Source organism: Scyliorhinus torazame, chromosome 9 (assembly GCF_047496885.1).
Source record: "Scyliorhinus torazame isolate Kashiwa2021f chromosome 9, sScyTor2.1, whole genome shotgun sequence".
Lineage (NCBI taxonomy): Eukaryota > Metazoa > Chordata > Chondrichthyes > Carcharhiniformes > Scyliorhinidae > Scyliorhinus > Scyliorhinus torazame.
This window is the reverse complement of record NC_092715.1, coordinates 68,220,688-68,238,793: the sequence shown is the minus strand read 5'-3', so window position 1 is coordinate 68,238,793 and position 18,106 is coordinate 68,220,688. Positions and strand designations below refer to the sequence as shown.

General features: G+C 45.5%; 2 protein-coding genes across 2 annotated transcripts in view; both read right to left on the bottom strand.

Annotated features, from left to right (window-relative positions):
- Positions 1-3,401, bottom strand: part of LOC140430110 (uncharacterized) — a 47,520-nt gene extending 44,119 nt beyond the window's left edge. Inside the window, exon 1 of the mRNA XM_072517626.1 lies at positions 3,258-3,401. Coding sequence (XP_072373727.1) covers positions 3,258-3,401 — 144 coding nt within the window. The remainder of the gene's footprint in view (positions 1-3,257) is intronic.
- LOC140429276 (uncharacterized) overlaps positions 1,410-18,106 on the bottom strand; it is a 90,742-nt gene continuing 74,045 nt past the window's right edge. Inside the window, exon 7 of the mRNA XM_072516067.1 lies at positions 1,410-3,992. Coding sequence (XP_072372168.1) covers positions 3,745-3,992 — 248 coding nt within the window. The 3' untranslated portion in view covers positions 1,410-3,744. The remainder of the gene's footprint in view (positions 3,993-18,106) is intronic.

Genomic DNA, 18,106 nt, shown 5'->3' with positions numbered 1-18,106 from the left:
GTGTGAGATCGCTGAGTAGTGTAATCCTTTGAGTGCATGATGCCATTATGAAAGTGTGAGACTGGAGTGAGCTGAAGTTTGACTTACCCTGGCAGAACAGATGAGTTAATCCATCCTCTTCCTACATTGGATGGTGTTTCTGGTGCGGTAGCCCGAAGCAATGACCACACTTGCAATGACCTCGCAGGCCAGCAAGCTAAGGTTGGTAGGCTTCCTAGAGCCAACCCAGAGGTAGAGGATATCCTGGTGTTGCCACACACCATTGATGAGAGCCTCCAGGAAGTTGTTATTGAACTTTAGGGCAGCTTTCTTCTTTGTCGTAGCCATCTGGAAATGTCTTCTTTTCAAGGATGGGTTGGCGAGAGTGAGGGTAGCATTTAAATATGGTTCCCGTCCACCACGTGATTGGGAGAAACTTGCCGATGCATAATTAATGAGCTTCCAAGCATGAAATCAGCCACAATTTCCCACCACACTGCCCAGCGAGAAACATGCCACAGAACCTGTCCGCCATCGCACTTAGTATCTTAAACCTTGAATGGGAAATTAGGTGCATCATGTTCAGGGATGGGACTTAGAACTTTTGGCCATTCCACCACAACATGACAAAACTCTGGGCTCTTTGTAGCATTATAGTTTTCAGCCCCCTATTTAATGGGGGCTGATTGGAACCGAAAAACAGTAGTTGATGCAGGTATAGGGTTAATTGGTTAATGCTTCATTTCTTTAAAAGTCTCCGAAGCTGTCTCCAGTACCTGTAGCAAAATAATTTTCTGGACTTGAATCTATGATTTCAAATTGCAGAAATTAAACGTCTAATTGATTTGTCTTTAATTCCGTTCTACAGAAATCAGGATATACATTTTCACTAAGTTTGTATAGATGATGAAAGATTATTTCAACTAGTCTCTGACATCTTAACCCATTTAGTTCTTTGTACCCAAACTATCTTAATATTTAGATTTAAAAGCTACTCTGGAAAGTGGATAAAATTGCTTCCAGTCCTGAACTTAATAACATGTGCAATTATAAAGGAGAAACAAAACATCTATGTAACTTTCACTGTAGAAATGTCTTTGATTGATGGTCTCAGTCAGCAGGCATCCATTTGTACCCTTTACTCAAATCAACTGTGAATAAGCTTAAATACTTAAGTGTCGACCATGTTGTCTGTATTTTGCTGTTAAGTCAGATATCCTTTCCTCTACTTCAAGTGGGTGATAGGTACTGTGGATGCACATTTCATTAGAATTTAATGAGTTTTTTTGCCCAAATTCTAGAGTAATTACAATACCACCAACAGCCGCAACTACCCAAAGTTTAACTCTTGTAGGAATGTTCATAATTGAACAGAGTATAAGCACTGAAGTAACTATATTTTGTTCATTATCAGTTGCTAGAAGTCAGCTCAAATCTTTTATTGGCTCGTAATTGAGAAACACTGGTTGTAGATATATCCATAAGCAAAGTTTACATTTGTGGTTCAAGGAGATTCAGTGGAATTAAACAGCCAAAAGAGACATTCAAATCATGTAGTACAATAAATAAAAAAGTGGAATAAGTTTTCAAGATAACTTTTAGTATTCTTAAAATGTATATACATAAATCGAGCAGTACATTATATAAATAATTTTTCAACATTATAGACAAAAGACTAATATAGCAGCAGAGTTGAATGTCATGTCACAACTTGAATGAATGGTTTCATGCAAGTCATCTAAACCCTGAGATTCATTTTATGAGTTCAGAAATGTCTGATGTGCACAAGTGTTTTGATCATTGTGCTACAGGATAATGCAAGTCAGTGAAGACTGTAAGTATGACATAGGCATACACAGGTATAGTAGCTATGTACTGGTAAAATAATAGAATGTTAAAAATCTAAATTATGCATCAAATAATTGATTGGCTAATTTGTATTCCAAAACAGCTGGTGGACTTCAACCTTTTTCGTATTACCATAATGTTTGGCAACACCACCACAGAACATTCTTGACATAAGAATGCTTTTCTCCAGTTGTAATGTAAAGCCTTTATGGCACGTGAAGATAAATTACTAATAAAAAATACTTAAATTCTCCCTTAGGTTTGGGATATATCTAAATTACGTTACAAAGTACACTAAAGCATTTCGATGGCACCATAAACTACAAGAGCAAAACTAGTCATACCACAAGAAGTCTTTATGGTTTTGAAACATTTCTGAATTGTTAATCTCTACCATATATACTGATAAGCGATTATGATTAGATCATGTGATCTGAAGCACAATGTTGCGTGCGTTTTACACCACAAAATTTGGCTTCTAATTTCAAATGTATGTTACATAGAAATGGTGTACTTAAATATATTACAGTATATTAAGTTTAACTGTATTTAACCAATTGCTTCTTACAATACCAGCAGTATGATGCAATATTGAATTGTTTTAAATATTTACTCTAATATCCAAGCACAATACTGCAAATGTATTTAATTGACACTTGAAATTGTGAAGGACTTTGCCAATTTATATATGCATGTATTTTTGTTTCTAATTAAGGGGGGAGAAATTTTTTTTAAAAACACAGAATGTCTGTTTGGTTAAAAGAAAGCACAGAAGGACGGATGAAAATTCTAAGAGGGATTCAATTTCCAATCTGACCTATTTTGGGGCATTTAGCCCCATACTTTTAATTCTTTGTTTCATCGAGGAAAACTTTCAGTATTGTGGTAATGCAATTTGAAAGGTCATTCATACTGCCTATGAATAATTTTTAAATCTCTGCGCTTGAAGTGGGTTAAATTTAATTTAAACTTTTTTTTATATTTCTAGTTATATGCATTAGGAAGAATTTTAATCTCCAAATATATGGGTGATTTGGGGTCAGGTGGAATGTTCATTTTTTTAAAAATCTCAAATCCAAACCCATCCCATCCATTTTCACTGCTAAAGGCAGCAGGACAGGCAAATGACTGCGTCCCTCAGAGTTCACCTCCATTTTAAACTTTACATTGGCTGGCCTTATTACCCAGGCCTCAGGAATACAGCAGGTAAAGGAGGGCGAGGGCACACTTTTAGATTACATTATTCCCACTTTTTCTGATCTCTCCCTTCCTCCTCTGTGCTCAGCATCCCACCACTTCCAATTCCTTCACCCTTTCAAACTCTCCCCATCACCACTCTGGGCCTTCCAATCTCCCTTGGCTTTTTCTCTCTTACACATTCTATTTGAGAGTTCAACTGATAAAAACTCAAAAACTAAACAAAGGGCTACCTGTACTCGGAGGATATACCGAATGACATATTTTATGCTGTATTCTCTTGTAATCATACAGTGATAGTACTGAATTAATGCTTTTGTATCAAATTCCTTTAATTTTGGAGTCTTCAACCCACTTATTTTAAAGGTGTTAATCATTTCTACTAAAGAGTGATAAAAAATAATCCGATGCCACCACATAGCACAATTTCCCAGTTTATAACTTTGGACTAACCAGATAACCATTTTGTTTTCTTTTATAAGGAACCATGCTAATGTCAGTGAACTAAAATATTCACTGCTCCTAACAAAATATCCTCTATGTATATTATATATAGTATCTCACAATAAATTATAACTTCTTTAACTAATAAAGGATACTTCACCAACTTGATAATTTTTAAAACTTTCATCTTACATTTTTAAACGTAACACTCTTGGTTAATATTTGACAAATTTAAGTTTTTACGTACATAAAAAAAAATTAATGCAAAACCATTACTCAACCTATTACAGAAAATTTTGGCAAAACATATGGAACATCATTTGTAAGAGGGAAAGCTATTTTGGGGGACTGAACTGGCGATGCAGTGCTTGAAGTCTGTAGGTTCTGTTTTTGAATGTCCAAAACATCTTTTTGTAGAACAAGCACCTTGTTCCATAGTTTGGCATTCAGTATTTCCAACTGTAACTTCTCTTTCTTCAGTTGAAGAAGTTCCAAATGCATATCTGTTGAATTTTGTTGAATTCCTTTAGGAGAGGAATGACAATGCTATTGTTATTGGTTAGTGGCTGTCTCTCTAATTTGATTTAATCTATAATTATCACTCAAATTAGCTGTGAAAGCAAATCGGAGGTCTACAAAAAACTATTTAAACTTGCAGGATGTCCTTTGGCATTCAACTTGAATGTTAAAATTATTTGCTATTTTACTAAATATTTTCCTGTTTAAGTGATTAGAAAACAAATGTATTTAATTATGTTGATGTGGAATAAAATAAAAAAAGAGCATACCTAACGTATCACATGGATTAGTCTCATCCAGAGTGGCTCCATCAAATGTGAGATTTTATGGTCCTGAAAGAGTTTCATGAATATCCAACGAGTTGGTATTCAGGTATTCAAGTGATGTCTGTGCCCTTTTTCTGCATCCTTCTTTCAGAAACTTTATTATCTCTTTTGCTGTGACTTTCATAAATATCCACAAAATTTAAATGGATATAATTATTTCTTGACTTTATGGTAGGCCACGTTTTTGAGCCTATCAGATGTTTAAGCATTAGTTTTCTTTGAATTACATTACATGTCATTTACTTCTGTCTTATGTTAGCTGCAAGTAATTGTATTGCTTCTAAATTTCATAAAGCAAGTCTTCTCACAGACTTTTGTTAAGTAACGAGTATAGAATGTGTATGAGTGTATATTTTGTACTTCAAAGTGATAACCCATGACAATCATTTATGCACATTATAAAGATACCGGGCGGCATTCTCCACTACCTGGCGGGGCGGGGAGTCCTGGCGCCAAGGGGTGGCGTGAACCACTCCGGCGTCAGGCCGCCCCAAAGGTGCGGAATCCTCCACACCTACAGGGGCTAGTCTCGCCCCGGAGTGGTTTGCGCCCCGCCGGCCGGCGGGGAAGGGACTTGGCGCCACGCCAACCGGCGCCAAAGGGCCTCCGCCGGCCGGCGCGAGTTGGCGCATGCACAGGAGCGCCAGCGTGTGCTGGCATCATCCCGGCGCATGCGCGGGAGGGTTCGTCTCCGCATCGGCCATGGCAGAGGACCACAGTGGCCAATGCGGAGGAATAGAGTGCCCCCACGGCACAGGCCCGCTCGCGGATCGGTGGGCCCCGATCGCGGGCCAGGCCACCGTGGGGGCACCTCCTGGAGCCAGATCCCCCCGCGCCCCCCCGAGAACCCCGGAGGCCGCCCACGGAGCTGGGTCCCGCCGGTAGGGACCAACCTTGATTTATGCCTGCGGGACTTTCGTTAAACGGGCGGGACTTCGGCCCATTGCGGCCCGGAGAATTCGGGCGGCCCCGGGGCCCATTGCGCCGCACTGGTCCCCGCCATTCTCCAAGGCAGGTGGCGAGATTCACGCCGGGGCGATTATTGGGGGGCCAGAGAATTCAGAGGACGGCGGGGGCGGGATTCACACCGTCCCCCGGCGATTCTCCGTCCCGGTGGGCGGTCGGAGAATCCCGCCCACTATTTATTACGTTTGCCTCATAGGAAGTGGTAGTTAAAAAGAGAACACAGCTTTTATAACCATACTATTTATTTCTCTGGTCCATTGAACAAAGAACAAAGAAAAGTACAGCACAGGAACAGGCCCTCCGGCCTTCCAAGCCTGCGCCAACCATGCTGCCCGTCTAAACTAAAATCTTCTACACTTCCAGGGTCCGTAACCCTCTATTCCCATCCTATTCATGTGTTTGTCAAGATGCCCCTTAAACATCACTATCGTCCTACTTCCACCACCTCCTCCGGCAGCATGTTCCAGGCACCCACTACCCTCTGCGTAAAAATCTTACCTCGTACATCTCCTCTAAATCTTGCCCCTCGCATCTTAAACCTATGTCCCCTAGTAACTGACCCTTCTACCCTGGGAAAAAGTCTCTGACTATCCACTCTGTCTATGCCCCTCAAAATTTTGTAGACCTCTAACAGGTCGCCCCTCAATCTCCTTCGTTCCAGTGAGAACAAACCACGTTTATTCAACCTATCCTCATAGCTAATGCCCTCCATATCAGGCGAGATCCTGGCAAATCTCTTCTGCACCCTCTCTCAAGCCTCCACATCCTTCTGGTAGTGTGGCGACCAGAATTGAACACTATACTCCAAGTGTGGCCTAACTAAGGTTCTATACAGCTGCAACATGACTTGCCAATTTTTATACTCAATGCCCTGGCCAATGAAGGCAAGTATGCCGTATGCCTTCTTGACTACCTTCTCCACCTGTGTTGCCCCTTTCAGTGACCAGTGGATCTGTACACCAAGATCTCTCTGACTGTCAATACTCTTGAGGGTTCTACCATTCACTATATATTCCCTACCTGTATTAGACCTTCCAAAATGCATTACCTCACATTTGTCCGGATTGAACTCCATCTGCCATCTCGCCGCCCAAGTCTCCAAACGATCTAAATCCTGCTGTATCCTCTGACAGTCCTCATCGCTATCCGTAATTCCACCAACCTTTGTGTCATCCTCAAACTTACGAATCAGACCAGTTATATTTTCTTCTAAATCATTTATATATACTACGAACAGCAAAGGTCCCAGCACTGATCCCTGCAGAACACCACTAGTGACAGCCCTCCAATCAGAAAAGTACCCTTCCATTGCTACTCTCTGCCTTCTATGACCTAGCCAGTTCTGTATCCATCTTGCCAGCTCACCTCTGATCTCATGTCACTTCACCTTTTGTACCAGTCTGCCATGAGGGACCTTGTCAAAGGCCTTACTGAAGTCCATATTGACAACATCCACTGCCCTACCTGCATTAATCATCTTTGTGACCTCCTCGAAAAACTCTATCAAGTTAGTGAGACACGACCTCCCCTTCACAAAACCGTGCTGCCTCTCGCTATTACAATCACTTGCTTCCAAATGGGAGTAGATCCTGTCTCGCAGAATTCTCTCCAGTATTCCCCTACCACTGACGTAAGGCTCACCGACCTGTAGATCCCTGGATTATCCTTGCTACCCTTCTTAAACAAAGGAACAACAGTGGATATTCTCCAGTCCTCCAGGACATCACCTGAAGACAGTGAGGATCCAAAGATCAAGGCCTCAGCAATTTCCTCTCTTGCCTCCTTCAGTATTCTGGGGTAGATCCCATCAGGCCCTAGGGACTTATCCACTTTAATATTTTTCAAGACGCCTAACACCTCATCTTTTTGGATCTCAATGTGACCCAGGCCCATTCCTCTGGCTCCACACATAGATTCCCTCCCCTGTCCTTCAGTGGGCCAACCTTTTCCCTGGCTACCGTCTTGCTTTTTATGTACGTGTAAAAAGCCGTGGGATTTTCCTTAACCCTATTTGCCAATGACTTTCGTGACCCTTTTAGCCCTCCTGACTCCTTGCTTAAGTTCCTTCCTACTTTCCTTATATTTCACACTTCTGTTCCCAGCCTTCTAGCCCTGACAAATGCCTCCTTTTTCTTTTTGACGAGGCCTACAATATATCTCGTTATCCAAAGTTCCTGAAATTTGCCATATTTATCGTTCTTCCTCACAGGAACATGCCGGTCCTGAATTCCTTTCAACTGGCATGTTCTTGTGAGGAAGAAGGATAAATATTTGGTTGGAATTATTTTATTGTTATGGAAGTATTTTAAGAAAATAATATGCAGGTTTCTTGCAGATCTTTTAAGCAATTATTACTATTTAATTAAAGACAATAGTCTAAAAATTCAACTGGGATCACAACGCGATGAGATTTTCAGAGAACTGAGTAGCCCATCCGAAGTGAACGGATCCCAAACGCCACCTTCCTTCCTCTTACCGAGGTGCCTGCCAAAGGTCTGGTGACAGCAAATCTAGAGAATGCAGCAGACTACCATATATTTGGAGATAAATCCTGATGAGTACTGAAGGAATTCCATCTCTCCCTACCCCTCCCCACCCAATGCAGTCTAGGCAGCAGAACCAATTGTTTGCTCAAGGCTTCTGGTGGCATTGTAGGCATGTTGTCCACATGTGGTTGGATGACATGTTGGGATCATAACAGTGTAGAGCTGTCAAGAAGTCAGACCCTGGCTTCGGCCTAATGGTTCAAATATGATAGCATAAAGCTGACTGCTACAGGATGAAATAGTTGTGGCTCCTACCAGGATAGCGGGCATTCATCAGCATAATGTTCTGTGTGTGGTCAAATACCAACTCTACATTCAGGGAGTGATAGCCTGTGCAGTAGCAGTATACCTGCCTGTTAATATGAGGAGTCTGCAGTCATATGCATGCAGTTGATGACTCCCTTTGCCACTAGCCCGGCAAAGTCAATTGCCCGCTCCTCCTATTTCTGCCTAGTAAGTGAGAAGACTATAAAGCTCCTCTCTTGGTATACATGCCCATTGTCAGCCCCCTAATGCAAGACATGCATTAAATTGTGATACATTGGTAATGCCATCAGCTCTCATTTAGAAGACTCTGCTAATGTAGAAATTGAGGGCAATGGGTACTGTCCATGGTCTTTGGCACTGCCATCCTTGGCCTGTTATGGGGCTGCAAATCCAGTTGTGGGAGTTATAATTCAGTGAATGCCCTTAAGAGTGCTAAGAAATCCCGACATTGGATATTTTTGCTAACTAACAAGAGTTAACTGAAATACAATTACTGACTGATTGTAATTTATGAGTTTTCCATAATTGTAATATGATACTGCTTATACTGAACTATATTTTTTAATCCTGATTGATCCCTGGTTAGAAATGACTGGAAATTGACTTGATGGCAAACTGTGGCGTGGACCTTCATTAGCTAAATATTTTATTGACCCCAAAGATTTTGGGGACCGAATTATATGAAAATAGACAGGCTACTGTGTGAAAAAGTGTGTAAGAAAAGGTAATCTAAGCACTTAAGATGTAGAGGTATTTGGTCAAAGGTTTGGGACCAACCAAGAAATGATTCCATGCCAAAGAATGAGCTGCAGAGGGAATACATGTGCAAGCATAGCACTGAATGACACAACAATGCCTGGACACAATCGTTCAGAGAAAGCACATAGATATCGCACATCTATCCAGAGTATAATGGTAATACCGTTATGCTTTGATACTAATCAGTAGGGGAGCTAATGGTGGAGTGGTATGGTTAATGGACTGGTAATCCAGACATCCAGGGTAATGCTCTGGGGATCTGGGTTCGAATCCCACCACTGCAGATGGTGAAATTTGAATTCAATAAAAATCTGGAATTAAAGCTCTAATGATGACCATGAAACATTGTTGTAAAAACCCATCTGGCTCACTAATTTCCTTTAAGGAAGGAATCTGCCGTCCTTACCTGGTCTGGCCTGCAAGCAACTCCAGATCCCGACTCTTAAAAAAATGCCTTTCAGTTTGAGGGCAATTAGAGATGGGCTATGTCCAGGCCTTGCCTGCGACACCCACATCCCATGAAAGAGTAGTCTTGCTTATACTCAATAAAATGTAACCATTGTCATCAATAAAAGTATCATTTTGAAACTTGCAAGTAAGAGAAATTATGCTGACCCGACCAAGTTTGAATGTACCAAATGGAGCAAACTCAGACACTGCTCCTGGAGACGGACTCCCTGAAAACCCTTAGTAGGTTTTGAGACCCCAATCTCCTCTCTGCCGCCTGGATACAATGCTCATCAAGCTTCAGCCTGAGGAATTGCAACTTTGTCTGCTTCCGCAATGCAGATTATCTCTTACAAGAACTTCAAAATCCTCTGATCTCTTTTGTGAAAGTCCACCACCTTTTCTAAAGTCCTCCAACAACAGTGAACTTTGTACTTCCACTCATTCTGCACTAGCAAAGAAAATTAAAAGCAACTTATCTGTAAGGCCCATGATGATTGATGCACGATCAATTGCACAAAGACTAAAGTTGGGTACAACTGTGGCTTTATTACAGTCAAGATGCGTGGCCTACGGCTGCAGCTGGCGAAATGGCAGGGCACTGGAGGTCATGGATATTTATACAGTTCTCCGTGGGCGGAGCCAGCCTCTAGGAGCTACCGGCGAACCTGTAGTGCAGGTCCTACCTTATATCTATTACAATCGTTCACAACATTCACCCCTTGTTAAAAATGAGTCCGGCGGGGGTGACGTGAAACTATATACAATTAGTGCAATTATGTACAGTGGTAGGGAAAGAAAAGTCCATGTTGACGGTCCGGAGTCCGTCAAAGGTTCAGCCGGTCCGGTGCTTTGGTGCTTCATTGGGAGCGGCGTAACGGTGGCGGCGAAGTCGGTGCTGGCGGTGGTGGAGGTGGCACCGATGGCGATGGTGGCGGTGCTGATGCTGGCCAGTCATCGGGGAACTCTGGGAGCGTGCAGAAGTCCTCTTCGCCCTCTTGTGCGGAAAAGGGGAGGGGGTGGGGGGTGGTCAATATTGGCGGCGCGGTGGGAGGTGGGGCGCATTGGTGGGGGGGGGGGGGGGTGTTGGGGTGGAACCTGACGGTGCCAGGTCCCTGAGTGAGACAGTATCTTGGCGGCCGTCGGGAAACTCAACGAAGGCATATTGAGGGTTGGCGTGGAGCAGGTGAACCCTGTCCACTAAGGGGTCCGACTTGTGGAGTCGGACGTGCCTACGGAGAAGGACAGGTCCTGGAGCAGCGAGCCAAGTCGGGTGCGACACCCCGGATGTACATAAGAACTAGGAGCAGGAGTAGGCCATCTGGCTCCTCGAGCCTGCTCCACCATTCAATGAGATCATGGCTGATCTTTTGTGGACTCAGCTCCACTTTCCGGCCCGAACACCATAACCCTTAATCCCTTTATTCTTCAAAAAACTATCTATCTTTATCTTAAAAACATTGAATGAAGGAACCTCTACTGCTTCACTGGGCAAGGAATTCCATAGATTCACAACCCTTTGGGTGAAGAAGTTCCTCCTAAACTCAGTCCTAAATCTACTTCCCCTTATTTTGAGGCTATGCCCCCTAGTTCTGCTTTCACCCGCCAGTGGAAACAACCTGCCCGCATCTATCCTATCTATTCCCTTCATAATCTTATATGTTTCTATAAGATCCCCCCTCATCCTTCTAAATTCCAACGAGTACTGTCCCAGTCTACTCAACCTCTCCTCGTAATCCAACCCCTTCAACTCTGGGATTAACCTAGTGAATCTCCTCTGCACACCCTCCAGTGCCAGTACGTCCTTTCTCAAGTAAGGAGACCAAAACTGAACACAATACTCCAGGTGTGGACTCACTAACACCTTATACAATTGCAGCATAACCTCCCTAGTCTTAAACTCCATCCCTCTAGCAATGAAGGACAAAATTCCATTTGCCTTCTTAATCACCTGTTGCACCTGAAAACCAACTTTTTGCGACTCATGCACTAGCACACCCAGGTCTCTCTGCACAGCAGCATGTTTTAATATTTTATCATTTAAATAATAATCCCTTTTGCTGTTATTCCTACCAAAATGGATAACCTCACATTTGTCAACATTGTATTCCATCTGCCAGACCCTAGCCCATTCACTTAGCCTATCCAAATCCCTCTGCAGACTTCCAGTATCCTCTGCACTTTTTGCTTTACCACTTATCTTAATGTCGTCCGCAAACTTGGACACATTGCCCTTGGTCCGCAACTCCAAATCATCTATGTAAATTGTGAACAGTTGTGGGCCCAACACTGATCCCTGAGGGACACCACTAGCTACTGATTGCCAACCAGAGAAACAACCATTAATCCCCACTCTTTGCTTCCTATTAATTAACTAATCCTCTATCCATGCTGCTACTTTCCCCTTAATGCCATGCATCTTTATCTTATGCAGCAACCTTTTGTGTGGCACCTTGTCAAAGGCTTTCTGGAAATCCAGATATACCACATCCATTGGCTCCCCGTTATCTACCGCACTGTTAATGTCCTCAGAAAATTCCACTAAATTAGTTAGGCACGATCTGCCCTTTATGAACCCATGCTGCGTCTGTCCAATGGGACAATTTCCATCCAGATGCCTCGCTATTTCTTCCTTGATGATAGATTCCAGCATCTTCCCTACTACCGAAGTTAAGCTCACTGGCCTATAATTACCCGCTTTCTGCCTATCTCCTTTTTTAAACAATGGTGTCACGTTTGCTAATTTCCAATCCGCCAGGACCACCCCAGAGGCTAGTGAATTTTTAGTAAATTATCACTAGTGCATTTGCAATTTCCCTAGCCATCTCTTTTAGCACTCTGGGAAGCATTCCATCAGGTCCAGGAGACTTGTCTACCTTTAGCCCCATTAGCTTGTCCATCACTACCTCCTTGGTGATAACAACCCTCTCAAGATCCTCACCTGTCATAGCCTCATTTCCATCAGTCACTGGCATGTTATTTGTGTCTTCCACTGTGAAGACCGACCCAAAAAACCTGTTCAGTTCCTCAGCCATTTCCTCATCTCCCATTATTAAATTGGACCTCCTGGGGAAGGTAAAAACATATTCATGGGATGTGTTATTAGTGGCAGTGCACAATAGTGACCGGATGGAGTGTAGAGCGTCAGGGAGGACCTCTTGCCAGCGAGAGGCTGGGAGGTTCCTGGACCGTAGGGCCAGCTGGACGGCCCTCCAGACCGTCCCATTATCCCGTTCTACTTGCCCGTTTCCCCAGGGGTTGTAGCTGGTCGTCCTGCTGGAGGCTATATCCCTGCTGAGCAGGAACTGACGCAGCTCATCGCTCATTAATGAGGATCCCCTGTCACTGTGGATGTAAGCGGGGAAACCGAACAGAGCGAAGATGGTGCTGAGGGCCTTGATGACGGTGGCAGACGTCATATCGGGGCATGGGATGGCGAAGGGGAATCTGGAGTACTCATCGACCACACTGAGAATGTACGTGTTACGGTCGGTGGACGGGAGGGGCCCTTTGAAATCCACGCTGAGGCGTTCAAAGGGGCGGGAAGCCTTCACCAGGCGCGCACGGTCTGGCCGGTAGAAGTGCAGCTTGCACTCCGCACAGACCTGGCAGTCCCTGGTGACTGTCCTTACTTCCTCAACGGAGTAGGGCAGATTGCGAGCTTTGACCAGATGGTACAATCGAGTGACCCCCGGGTGACAAAGGCTGTCATGTAGGGCCCGGAGTTGGTCCACTTGTGCGCTGGCACATGTACCTCGGGAGAGGGCGTCTGAGGGCTCGTTGAGTTTACCGGGGCGATACAAGATCTCGTAATTATAAGTGGAGAGCTCGATTCTCCACCGCAAGATTTTATCATTTTTGATCTTGCCCCGCTGTGTGTTATCGAACATGAAGACTACCGACCGTTGGTCCGTAAGGAGAGTGAATCTTTTACCGGCCAGGTAATGCCTCCAATGCCTCACATCTTCAACGATAGCTTGGGCCTCCTTTTCGATGGATGAGTGCCGAATTTCAGAGGCATGAAGGGTGCGGGAAAAGAATGCCACGGGTCTGCCTGCCTGGTTTAGAGTGGCGGCAAGGGCGACGTCTGAAGCGTCGCTTTCTACTTGGAAAGGCAGTGACTCGTCCACTGCGTGTATCCCGGCCTTGGCGATGTCTGCTCTGATGCGGGTGAAGGGTGTTGTGCCTCGGCCACGAGGGGGAATTGGGTGGACTGAATGAGTGGGCGGGCCTTGTCTGCATAGTTTGGGACCCACTGAGCATAGTAGGAAAAGAACCTCAGGCAGCGTTTGAGGGCCTTTGGGCAGTGGGGGAGGGGAAGTTCCATGAGGGGGCGCATGCGGTCGGGGTCGGGCCCAAAAAGTCAGTTTTGGACTACATAGCCAAGAATGGCTAACCGGGTCATGCTGAACACACACTTCTCTTTGTTGTAGGTCAGGTTGAGAAGAGTGGCAGTGCGGAGGAATTTATCGAGGTTGGCATCGTGGTCCTGCTGGTCATGGCCGCAGATGGTGACATTATCTAAGTACGGAAAGGTGGCCCGCAAACCGTACTGGTCGACCATTCAGTCCATCTCTCTTTGGAAGACCGAGACCCCATTTGTGACACCGAAAAGGACCCTAAGGAAGTGGTAGAGGCGACCGTCTGCCTCGAAGGCAGTGTATGGCCGGTCTGACTTCCGGATAGGGAGCTGGTGGTAGGCGGATTTCAGGTAAATTGTTGAGAAGACCCGGTAATGCGCAATCTGAATGACCATATCAGATATGCGTGGGAGGGAGTACACGTCGAGCTGCGTGTACCGATTGATGGTCTGGCTGTAGTACACGACCATCCTGTGTTTCTCCCCAATTTCTACGCCCTGGACCATGAGGGTGACTGTACAAAAGCCTCGGATCGGGACGGAGTGGGATCCGGAGGCTAGGGAGATCCTTTGATTGCCAGGGTGGTCCGCGAGGGAGCAGCGCCTTACCGTATCTGGGTGAACAAGTGCTCCCGGAGTCCAGCAGGCACGAGGTCGTGTGGCCGTTATTTTAACCATCGTCGACGCGGTGGCCAGGTTGTGCGGGCGAGATTGGTCCAGCGTCATCGAAGCGAGCTGCGGGTAGCCATCGGATGCTTCAGGTGGCGAGCGTGTGCGGTTCCGATGTCGGGATGTCCAGAGATCCTGTGGGGGACAAGATGGCGGCGCCATGGTGCGCACATTGCGGGGTCGGGACAAGATGGCGGCGCCCATGGTGCGCACATTGCGGGGTCAGGACAAGATGGCGGCTCTCATTGTGCGTCTGGAGGAGGGGGTGATAGCGGGCGCGATCGCAGCGACTGCGCGGGCCTGGCACACCACTGCGAAGTGGCCCTTTTTACTGCAGGCTTTACAAACTGCAGTGTGGGCCGGGCTGTGTTGGCGGGGGTACTTCTGCTGGCCGCAGAAGCAGCAGTGGGTACCCCCGGGGTGCGCGGATCGGCGTGTGGCGCAGGTGTATTGGGAAGGCAGGGCCCCGGTTGAGGAGGTCGTCGGCGGTTCCAAGAGGGGTAAGAAGGAGCAGAAAGGTGGGCAGCACAGCGGGAGGGGTACGATTTTACGTTACGGGATGCGACCGTCATGGAGAGCTCCAAGGTTTTCGTCTCCGCCAGTTCGAGCGTGGCCCCTTCCAGTAATCGTTCTCGGATGCGGTCCGACGCAATCCCCGTCACGAAGGCATCGCGCATGAGGAGATTCGCGTGTTCGCCGGCCGTAACGGCCTGACAGTCCCGGACGAGTGGAATCAGGGCCCGCCAGAAGTCTTCGATGGTCTCACCAGGTAGTTGCGAGCGGGTGGCGAGTACATGCCTGGCAAAGAGCGTGTTCGCCTTCTGCGCGTAGTGTTCCTTAAGGAGTTCCATTGCTTTTGTGTAATTCGTGGCGTCTTGGGTCAACGGGAACCACGCTGGAGCTCAGTCCGGAGTACAGGACGTTTATCTTCTGAGCCTCTGTTGGCGCGGGGTCCGCCGCGTTGATGTAGGCCTCAAAACATGCTATCCAGTGAGCAAAGTCTTTCTTGGCGTCGGGCGAGTGCGGATCCAGCTGCAGGCGATTGGGCTTAATTCGGATATCCATTCTGTGGAAAATCTGACTGTAATAAATTGATGCACTATCAATTGCACAAAGACTAAAGTTGGGTACAACTGTGGCTTTTTTACAGTCAGATGTGTGGCTTCCTGCTACAGCTGGCGAAATGGCAGGGCACTGGAGGTCATGCTTTTTTATACAGTTCTCCATGGGTGGAGCCAGCCGGCAGGAGCTACCGGCCAACCTGTAGTGCAGGTCCTACCTTACATCGCCTATTACAGTGGTTTACCACAATGATCACTTAAACAGCATTAGTGTAACTGAATGTATGTTCAAGAGAGGGTGGTAACAATACCTGTGAGATACAAAATGGCCTGTCATTCACCAAATCAGCATTAGATGTTGTTTGACGTCACAATCAGACCACTCTACATGTTTTGTATTCATGCTCGAGTGTCCTTACAATCACAGGGCACTGTGTGTGCCACGGTGGAAACAGTTCAGCCACCATTTAAAAATAAATAAATTTAAAAGTACCCAATTCTTTTTTCCAATTAAGAGACAATTTAGCGTTGCCGATTCACCCACCCTGCACATCTTTGGGTTGTGGGGGTGAGATCCAAGCAGACACGGGGAGAATGTGCAAACTGCACACGGACAGTGACCCAGGACGGGATCGAACCGGGGTCCTGGGCGCCGTGAGGCAGCAGTGCTAACCACTGCGCCACCGTGCTGCCCTCAAGCCACCATTTAATGAGCTCTGGGTTTTCACAGTACTGAAAGAGTTGAAGGAGGGATACTTTTGACAATAAAGGATAGTACAAAGAGAAGAGAGAAAAAGGATATTAGCTCAGAAAAATAACAAAGTAGAATCAGTTTGAATGGAAAACATAGGTGGGAATTGTTTATAGGCTCCCCCTAACATTAGTTGTGGTGTAAGTCGGAGTATAAATCAGGAAATTAAAATGCATATAACAAGGGTAACACAGTAATCAATGGGGACTTTAGCCTTCAAGTAGACGAGGAAAATCAAATGTGCCATTGAAGACAAGTTCATGAAATGTATGCAAGATAGTTTTCTCGATCAGTATGTCAAAGAAGCAACTGGGTGATAGGTTATTTTGGATCCAGCTAGTATTGTGCAATCAGAAAGGAAGGGTTAATGAATAATCTTTTAGTATGAGGGTCTCGAGGGAATAGTGACCATGATAGAGTTTCATACTGAGTTTGAAAGTGATTTATTTAAGTCTGAAACTAGGATCTTAAATCTAAACAAAGCAAACTGTAGGTATGAAAGGCAAATCAGCTAAGGCAAATTGGAAAATCACCTAAAAGGTATTTTGAGAAACAAGCAATCGCTAGCATATCAATAATAAATAATGTGCAACACATGTGCATTATTTTAAGAGACAAAACCCAAGTCAAGTGGTCCAACTGTTGCTAACATGAGAATTTACGGATAGCATCAGATCAAAAGAGGCTTATAATGGGTGGACTTTTCTGCTCCGGAGGCGAAGTGTAGCGGCGGATGGGTTAAGTGGCAGGTTTCCCGCTGTGCTGTGGGATATCGCACCTGATTTTACACTTTGAACCTTATTAATTATGTATCGGTGAGCAACTCTCTGAATCAAATGGTGTGGTGGGCACTGATTCCACCCCACCATCACCGAATGGGGTTGAACCATACTTAAAACGCCATTTGTATACTCATGTGCCCCCTCTATAACCCAGCTGTGTTCATCAACAACCCCAAGATGGTCCTCAGGACACAGAGTTTATCTCTGAGCTTAAACCATAACTCCAGGCTTTAATAAGAGTGTGTCTGGCAACACCAGGATGTTTCTTACCAAAGAAATGGCTCCAGAAGGTCCACCAACCTCACCTTGCCAGCCTACGTTTTCTGGGCAACTCTCAACAAAATATCCTGCAGTGCAGGAAGAGGATGAATGATCTCAACTGCACTGCCAGGGTAAGACAACCTTCACCTTACTCTGATCTGTCACTCTCGTAAAAGCATCATGCATTCAAAGAATCACATTCCTCAGGAATCTCACACTAGTGGGAGGATATCAGCGTTGAATGTTTTTTAAAAATTCATTCATGAGATGTGGGCATCGCTGGCTGGACCAGCATTTGTTGCCCATCCCTAATTCCCCTTGTGGTGATGAGCTACATTCTTGAACTGCTGCAGTCCACGTGGTGTGGGTATACCCACAGTGCTGTTAGGGAGGGACTTCCAAAATTTTAACCCAGTGATGGAACGGCAATATATTTCAAAGTCAGTGGCTTGGGGGTAACTTACAGGTGGTGGTGCTTCCACGTGCCTGCCACCCTTGTCCTCCTAGATGGTAGGGGTCGTGTGTTTGGAAAGTGCTGTCTGAGGAGCTTTGTTGAATTTCTGCAGCGCATCTTGTGGATGGTACACAATGTTGCACTGTGCATCGGTGGTGGAGGGAATGAATGTTTGCAGAAAGGGTGCCAATCACACAAGTTGCTTTGTACGTGATGGTGACAAGCTTCCTGAGTGTTGTTGGGAGCTGCACTCATCCAGGCAAGTGGAGAGTATTCCATCATACTTCTGACTTCTGCCCTGTAGATGGTGGACAGACTTTGGGGAGTCAGGAGGATTCCTAGCCTCTTATGGACACTTTACATCACCAGCCTCTACTCTATCACGTTGCACAAGCAGCATCTTCAGCGCTTAATGGGGAGGGCTAGGCACACACAGACTTGCTTGCATGCTTCCCACCCTCTGTTCCAAG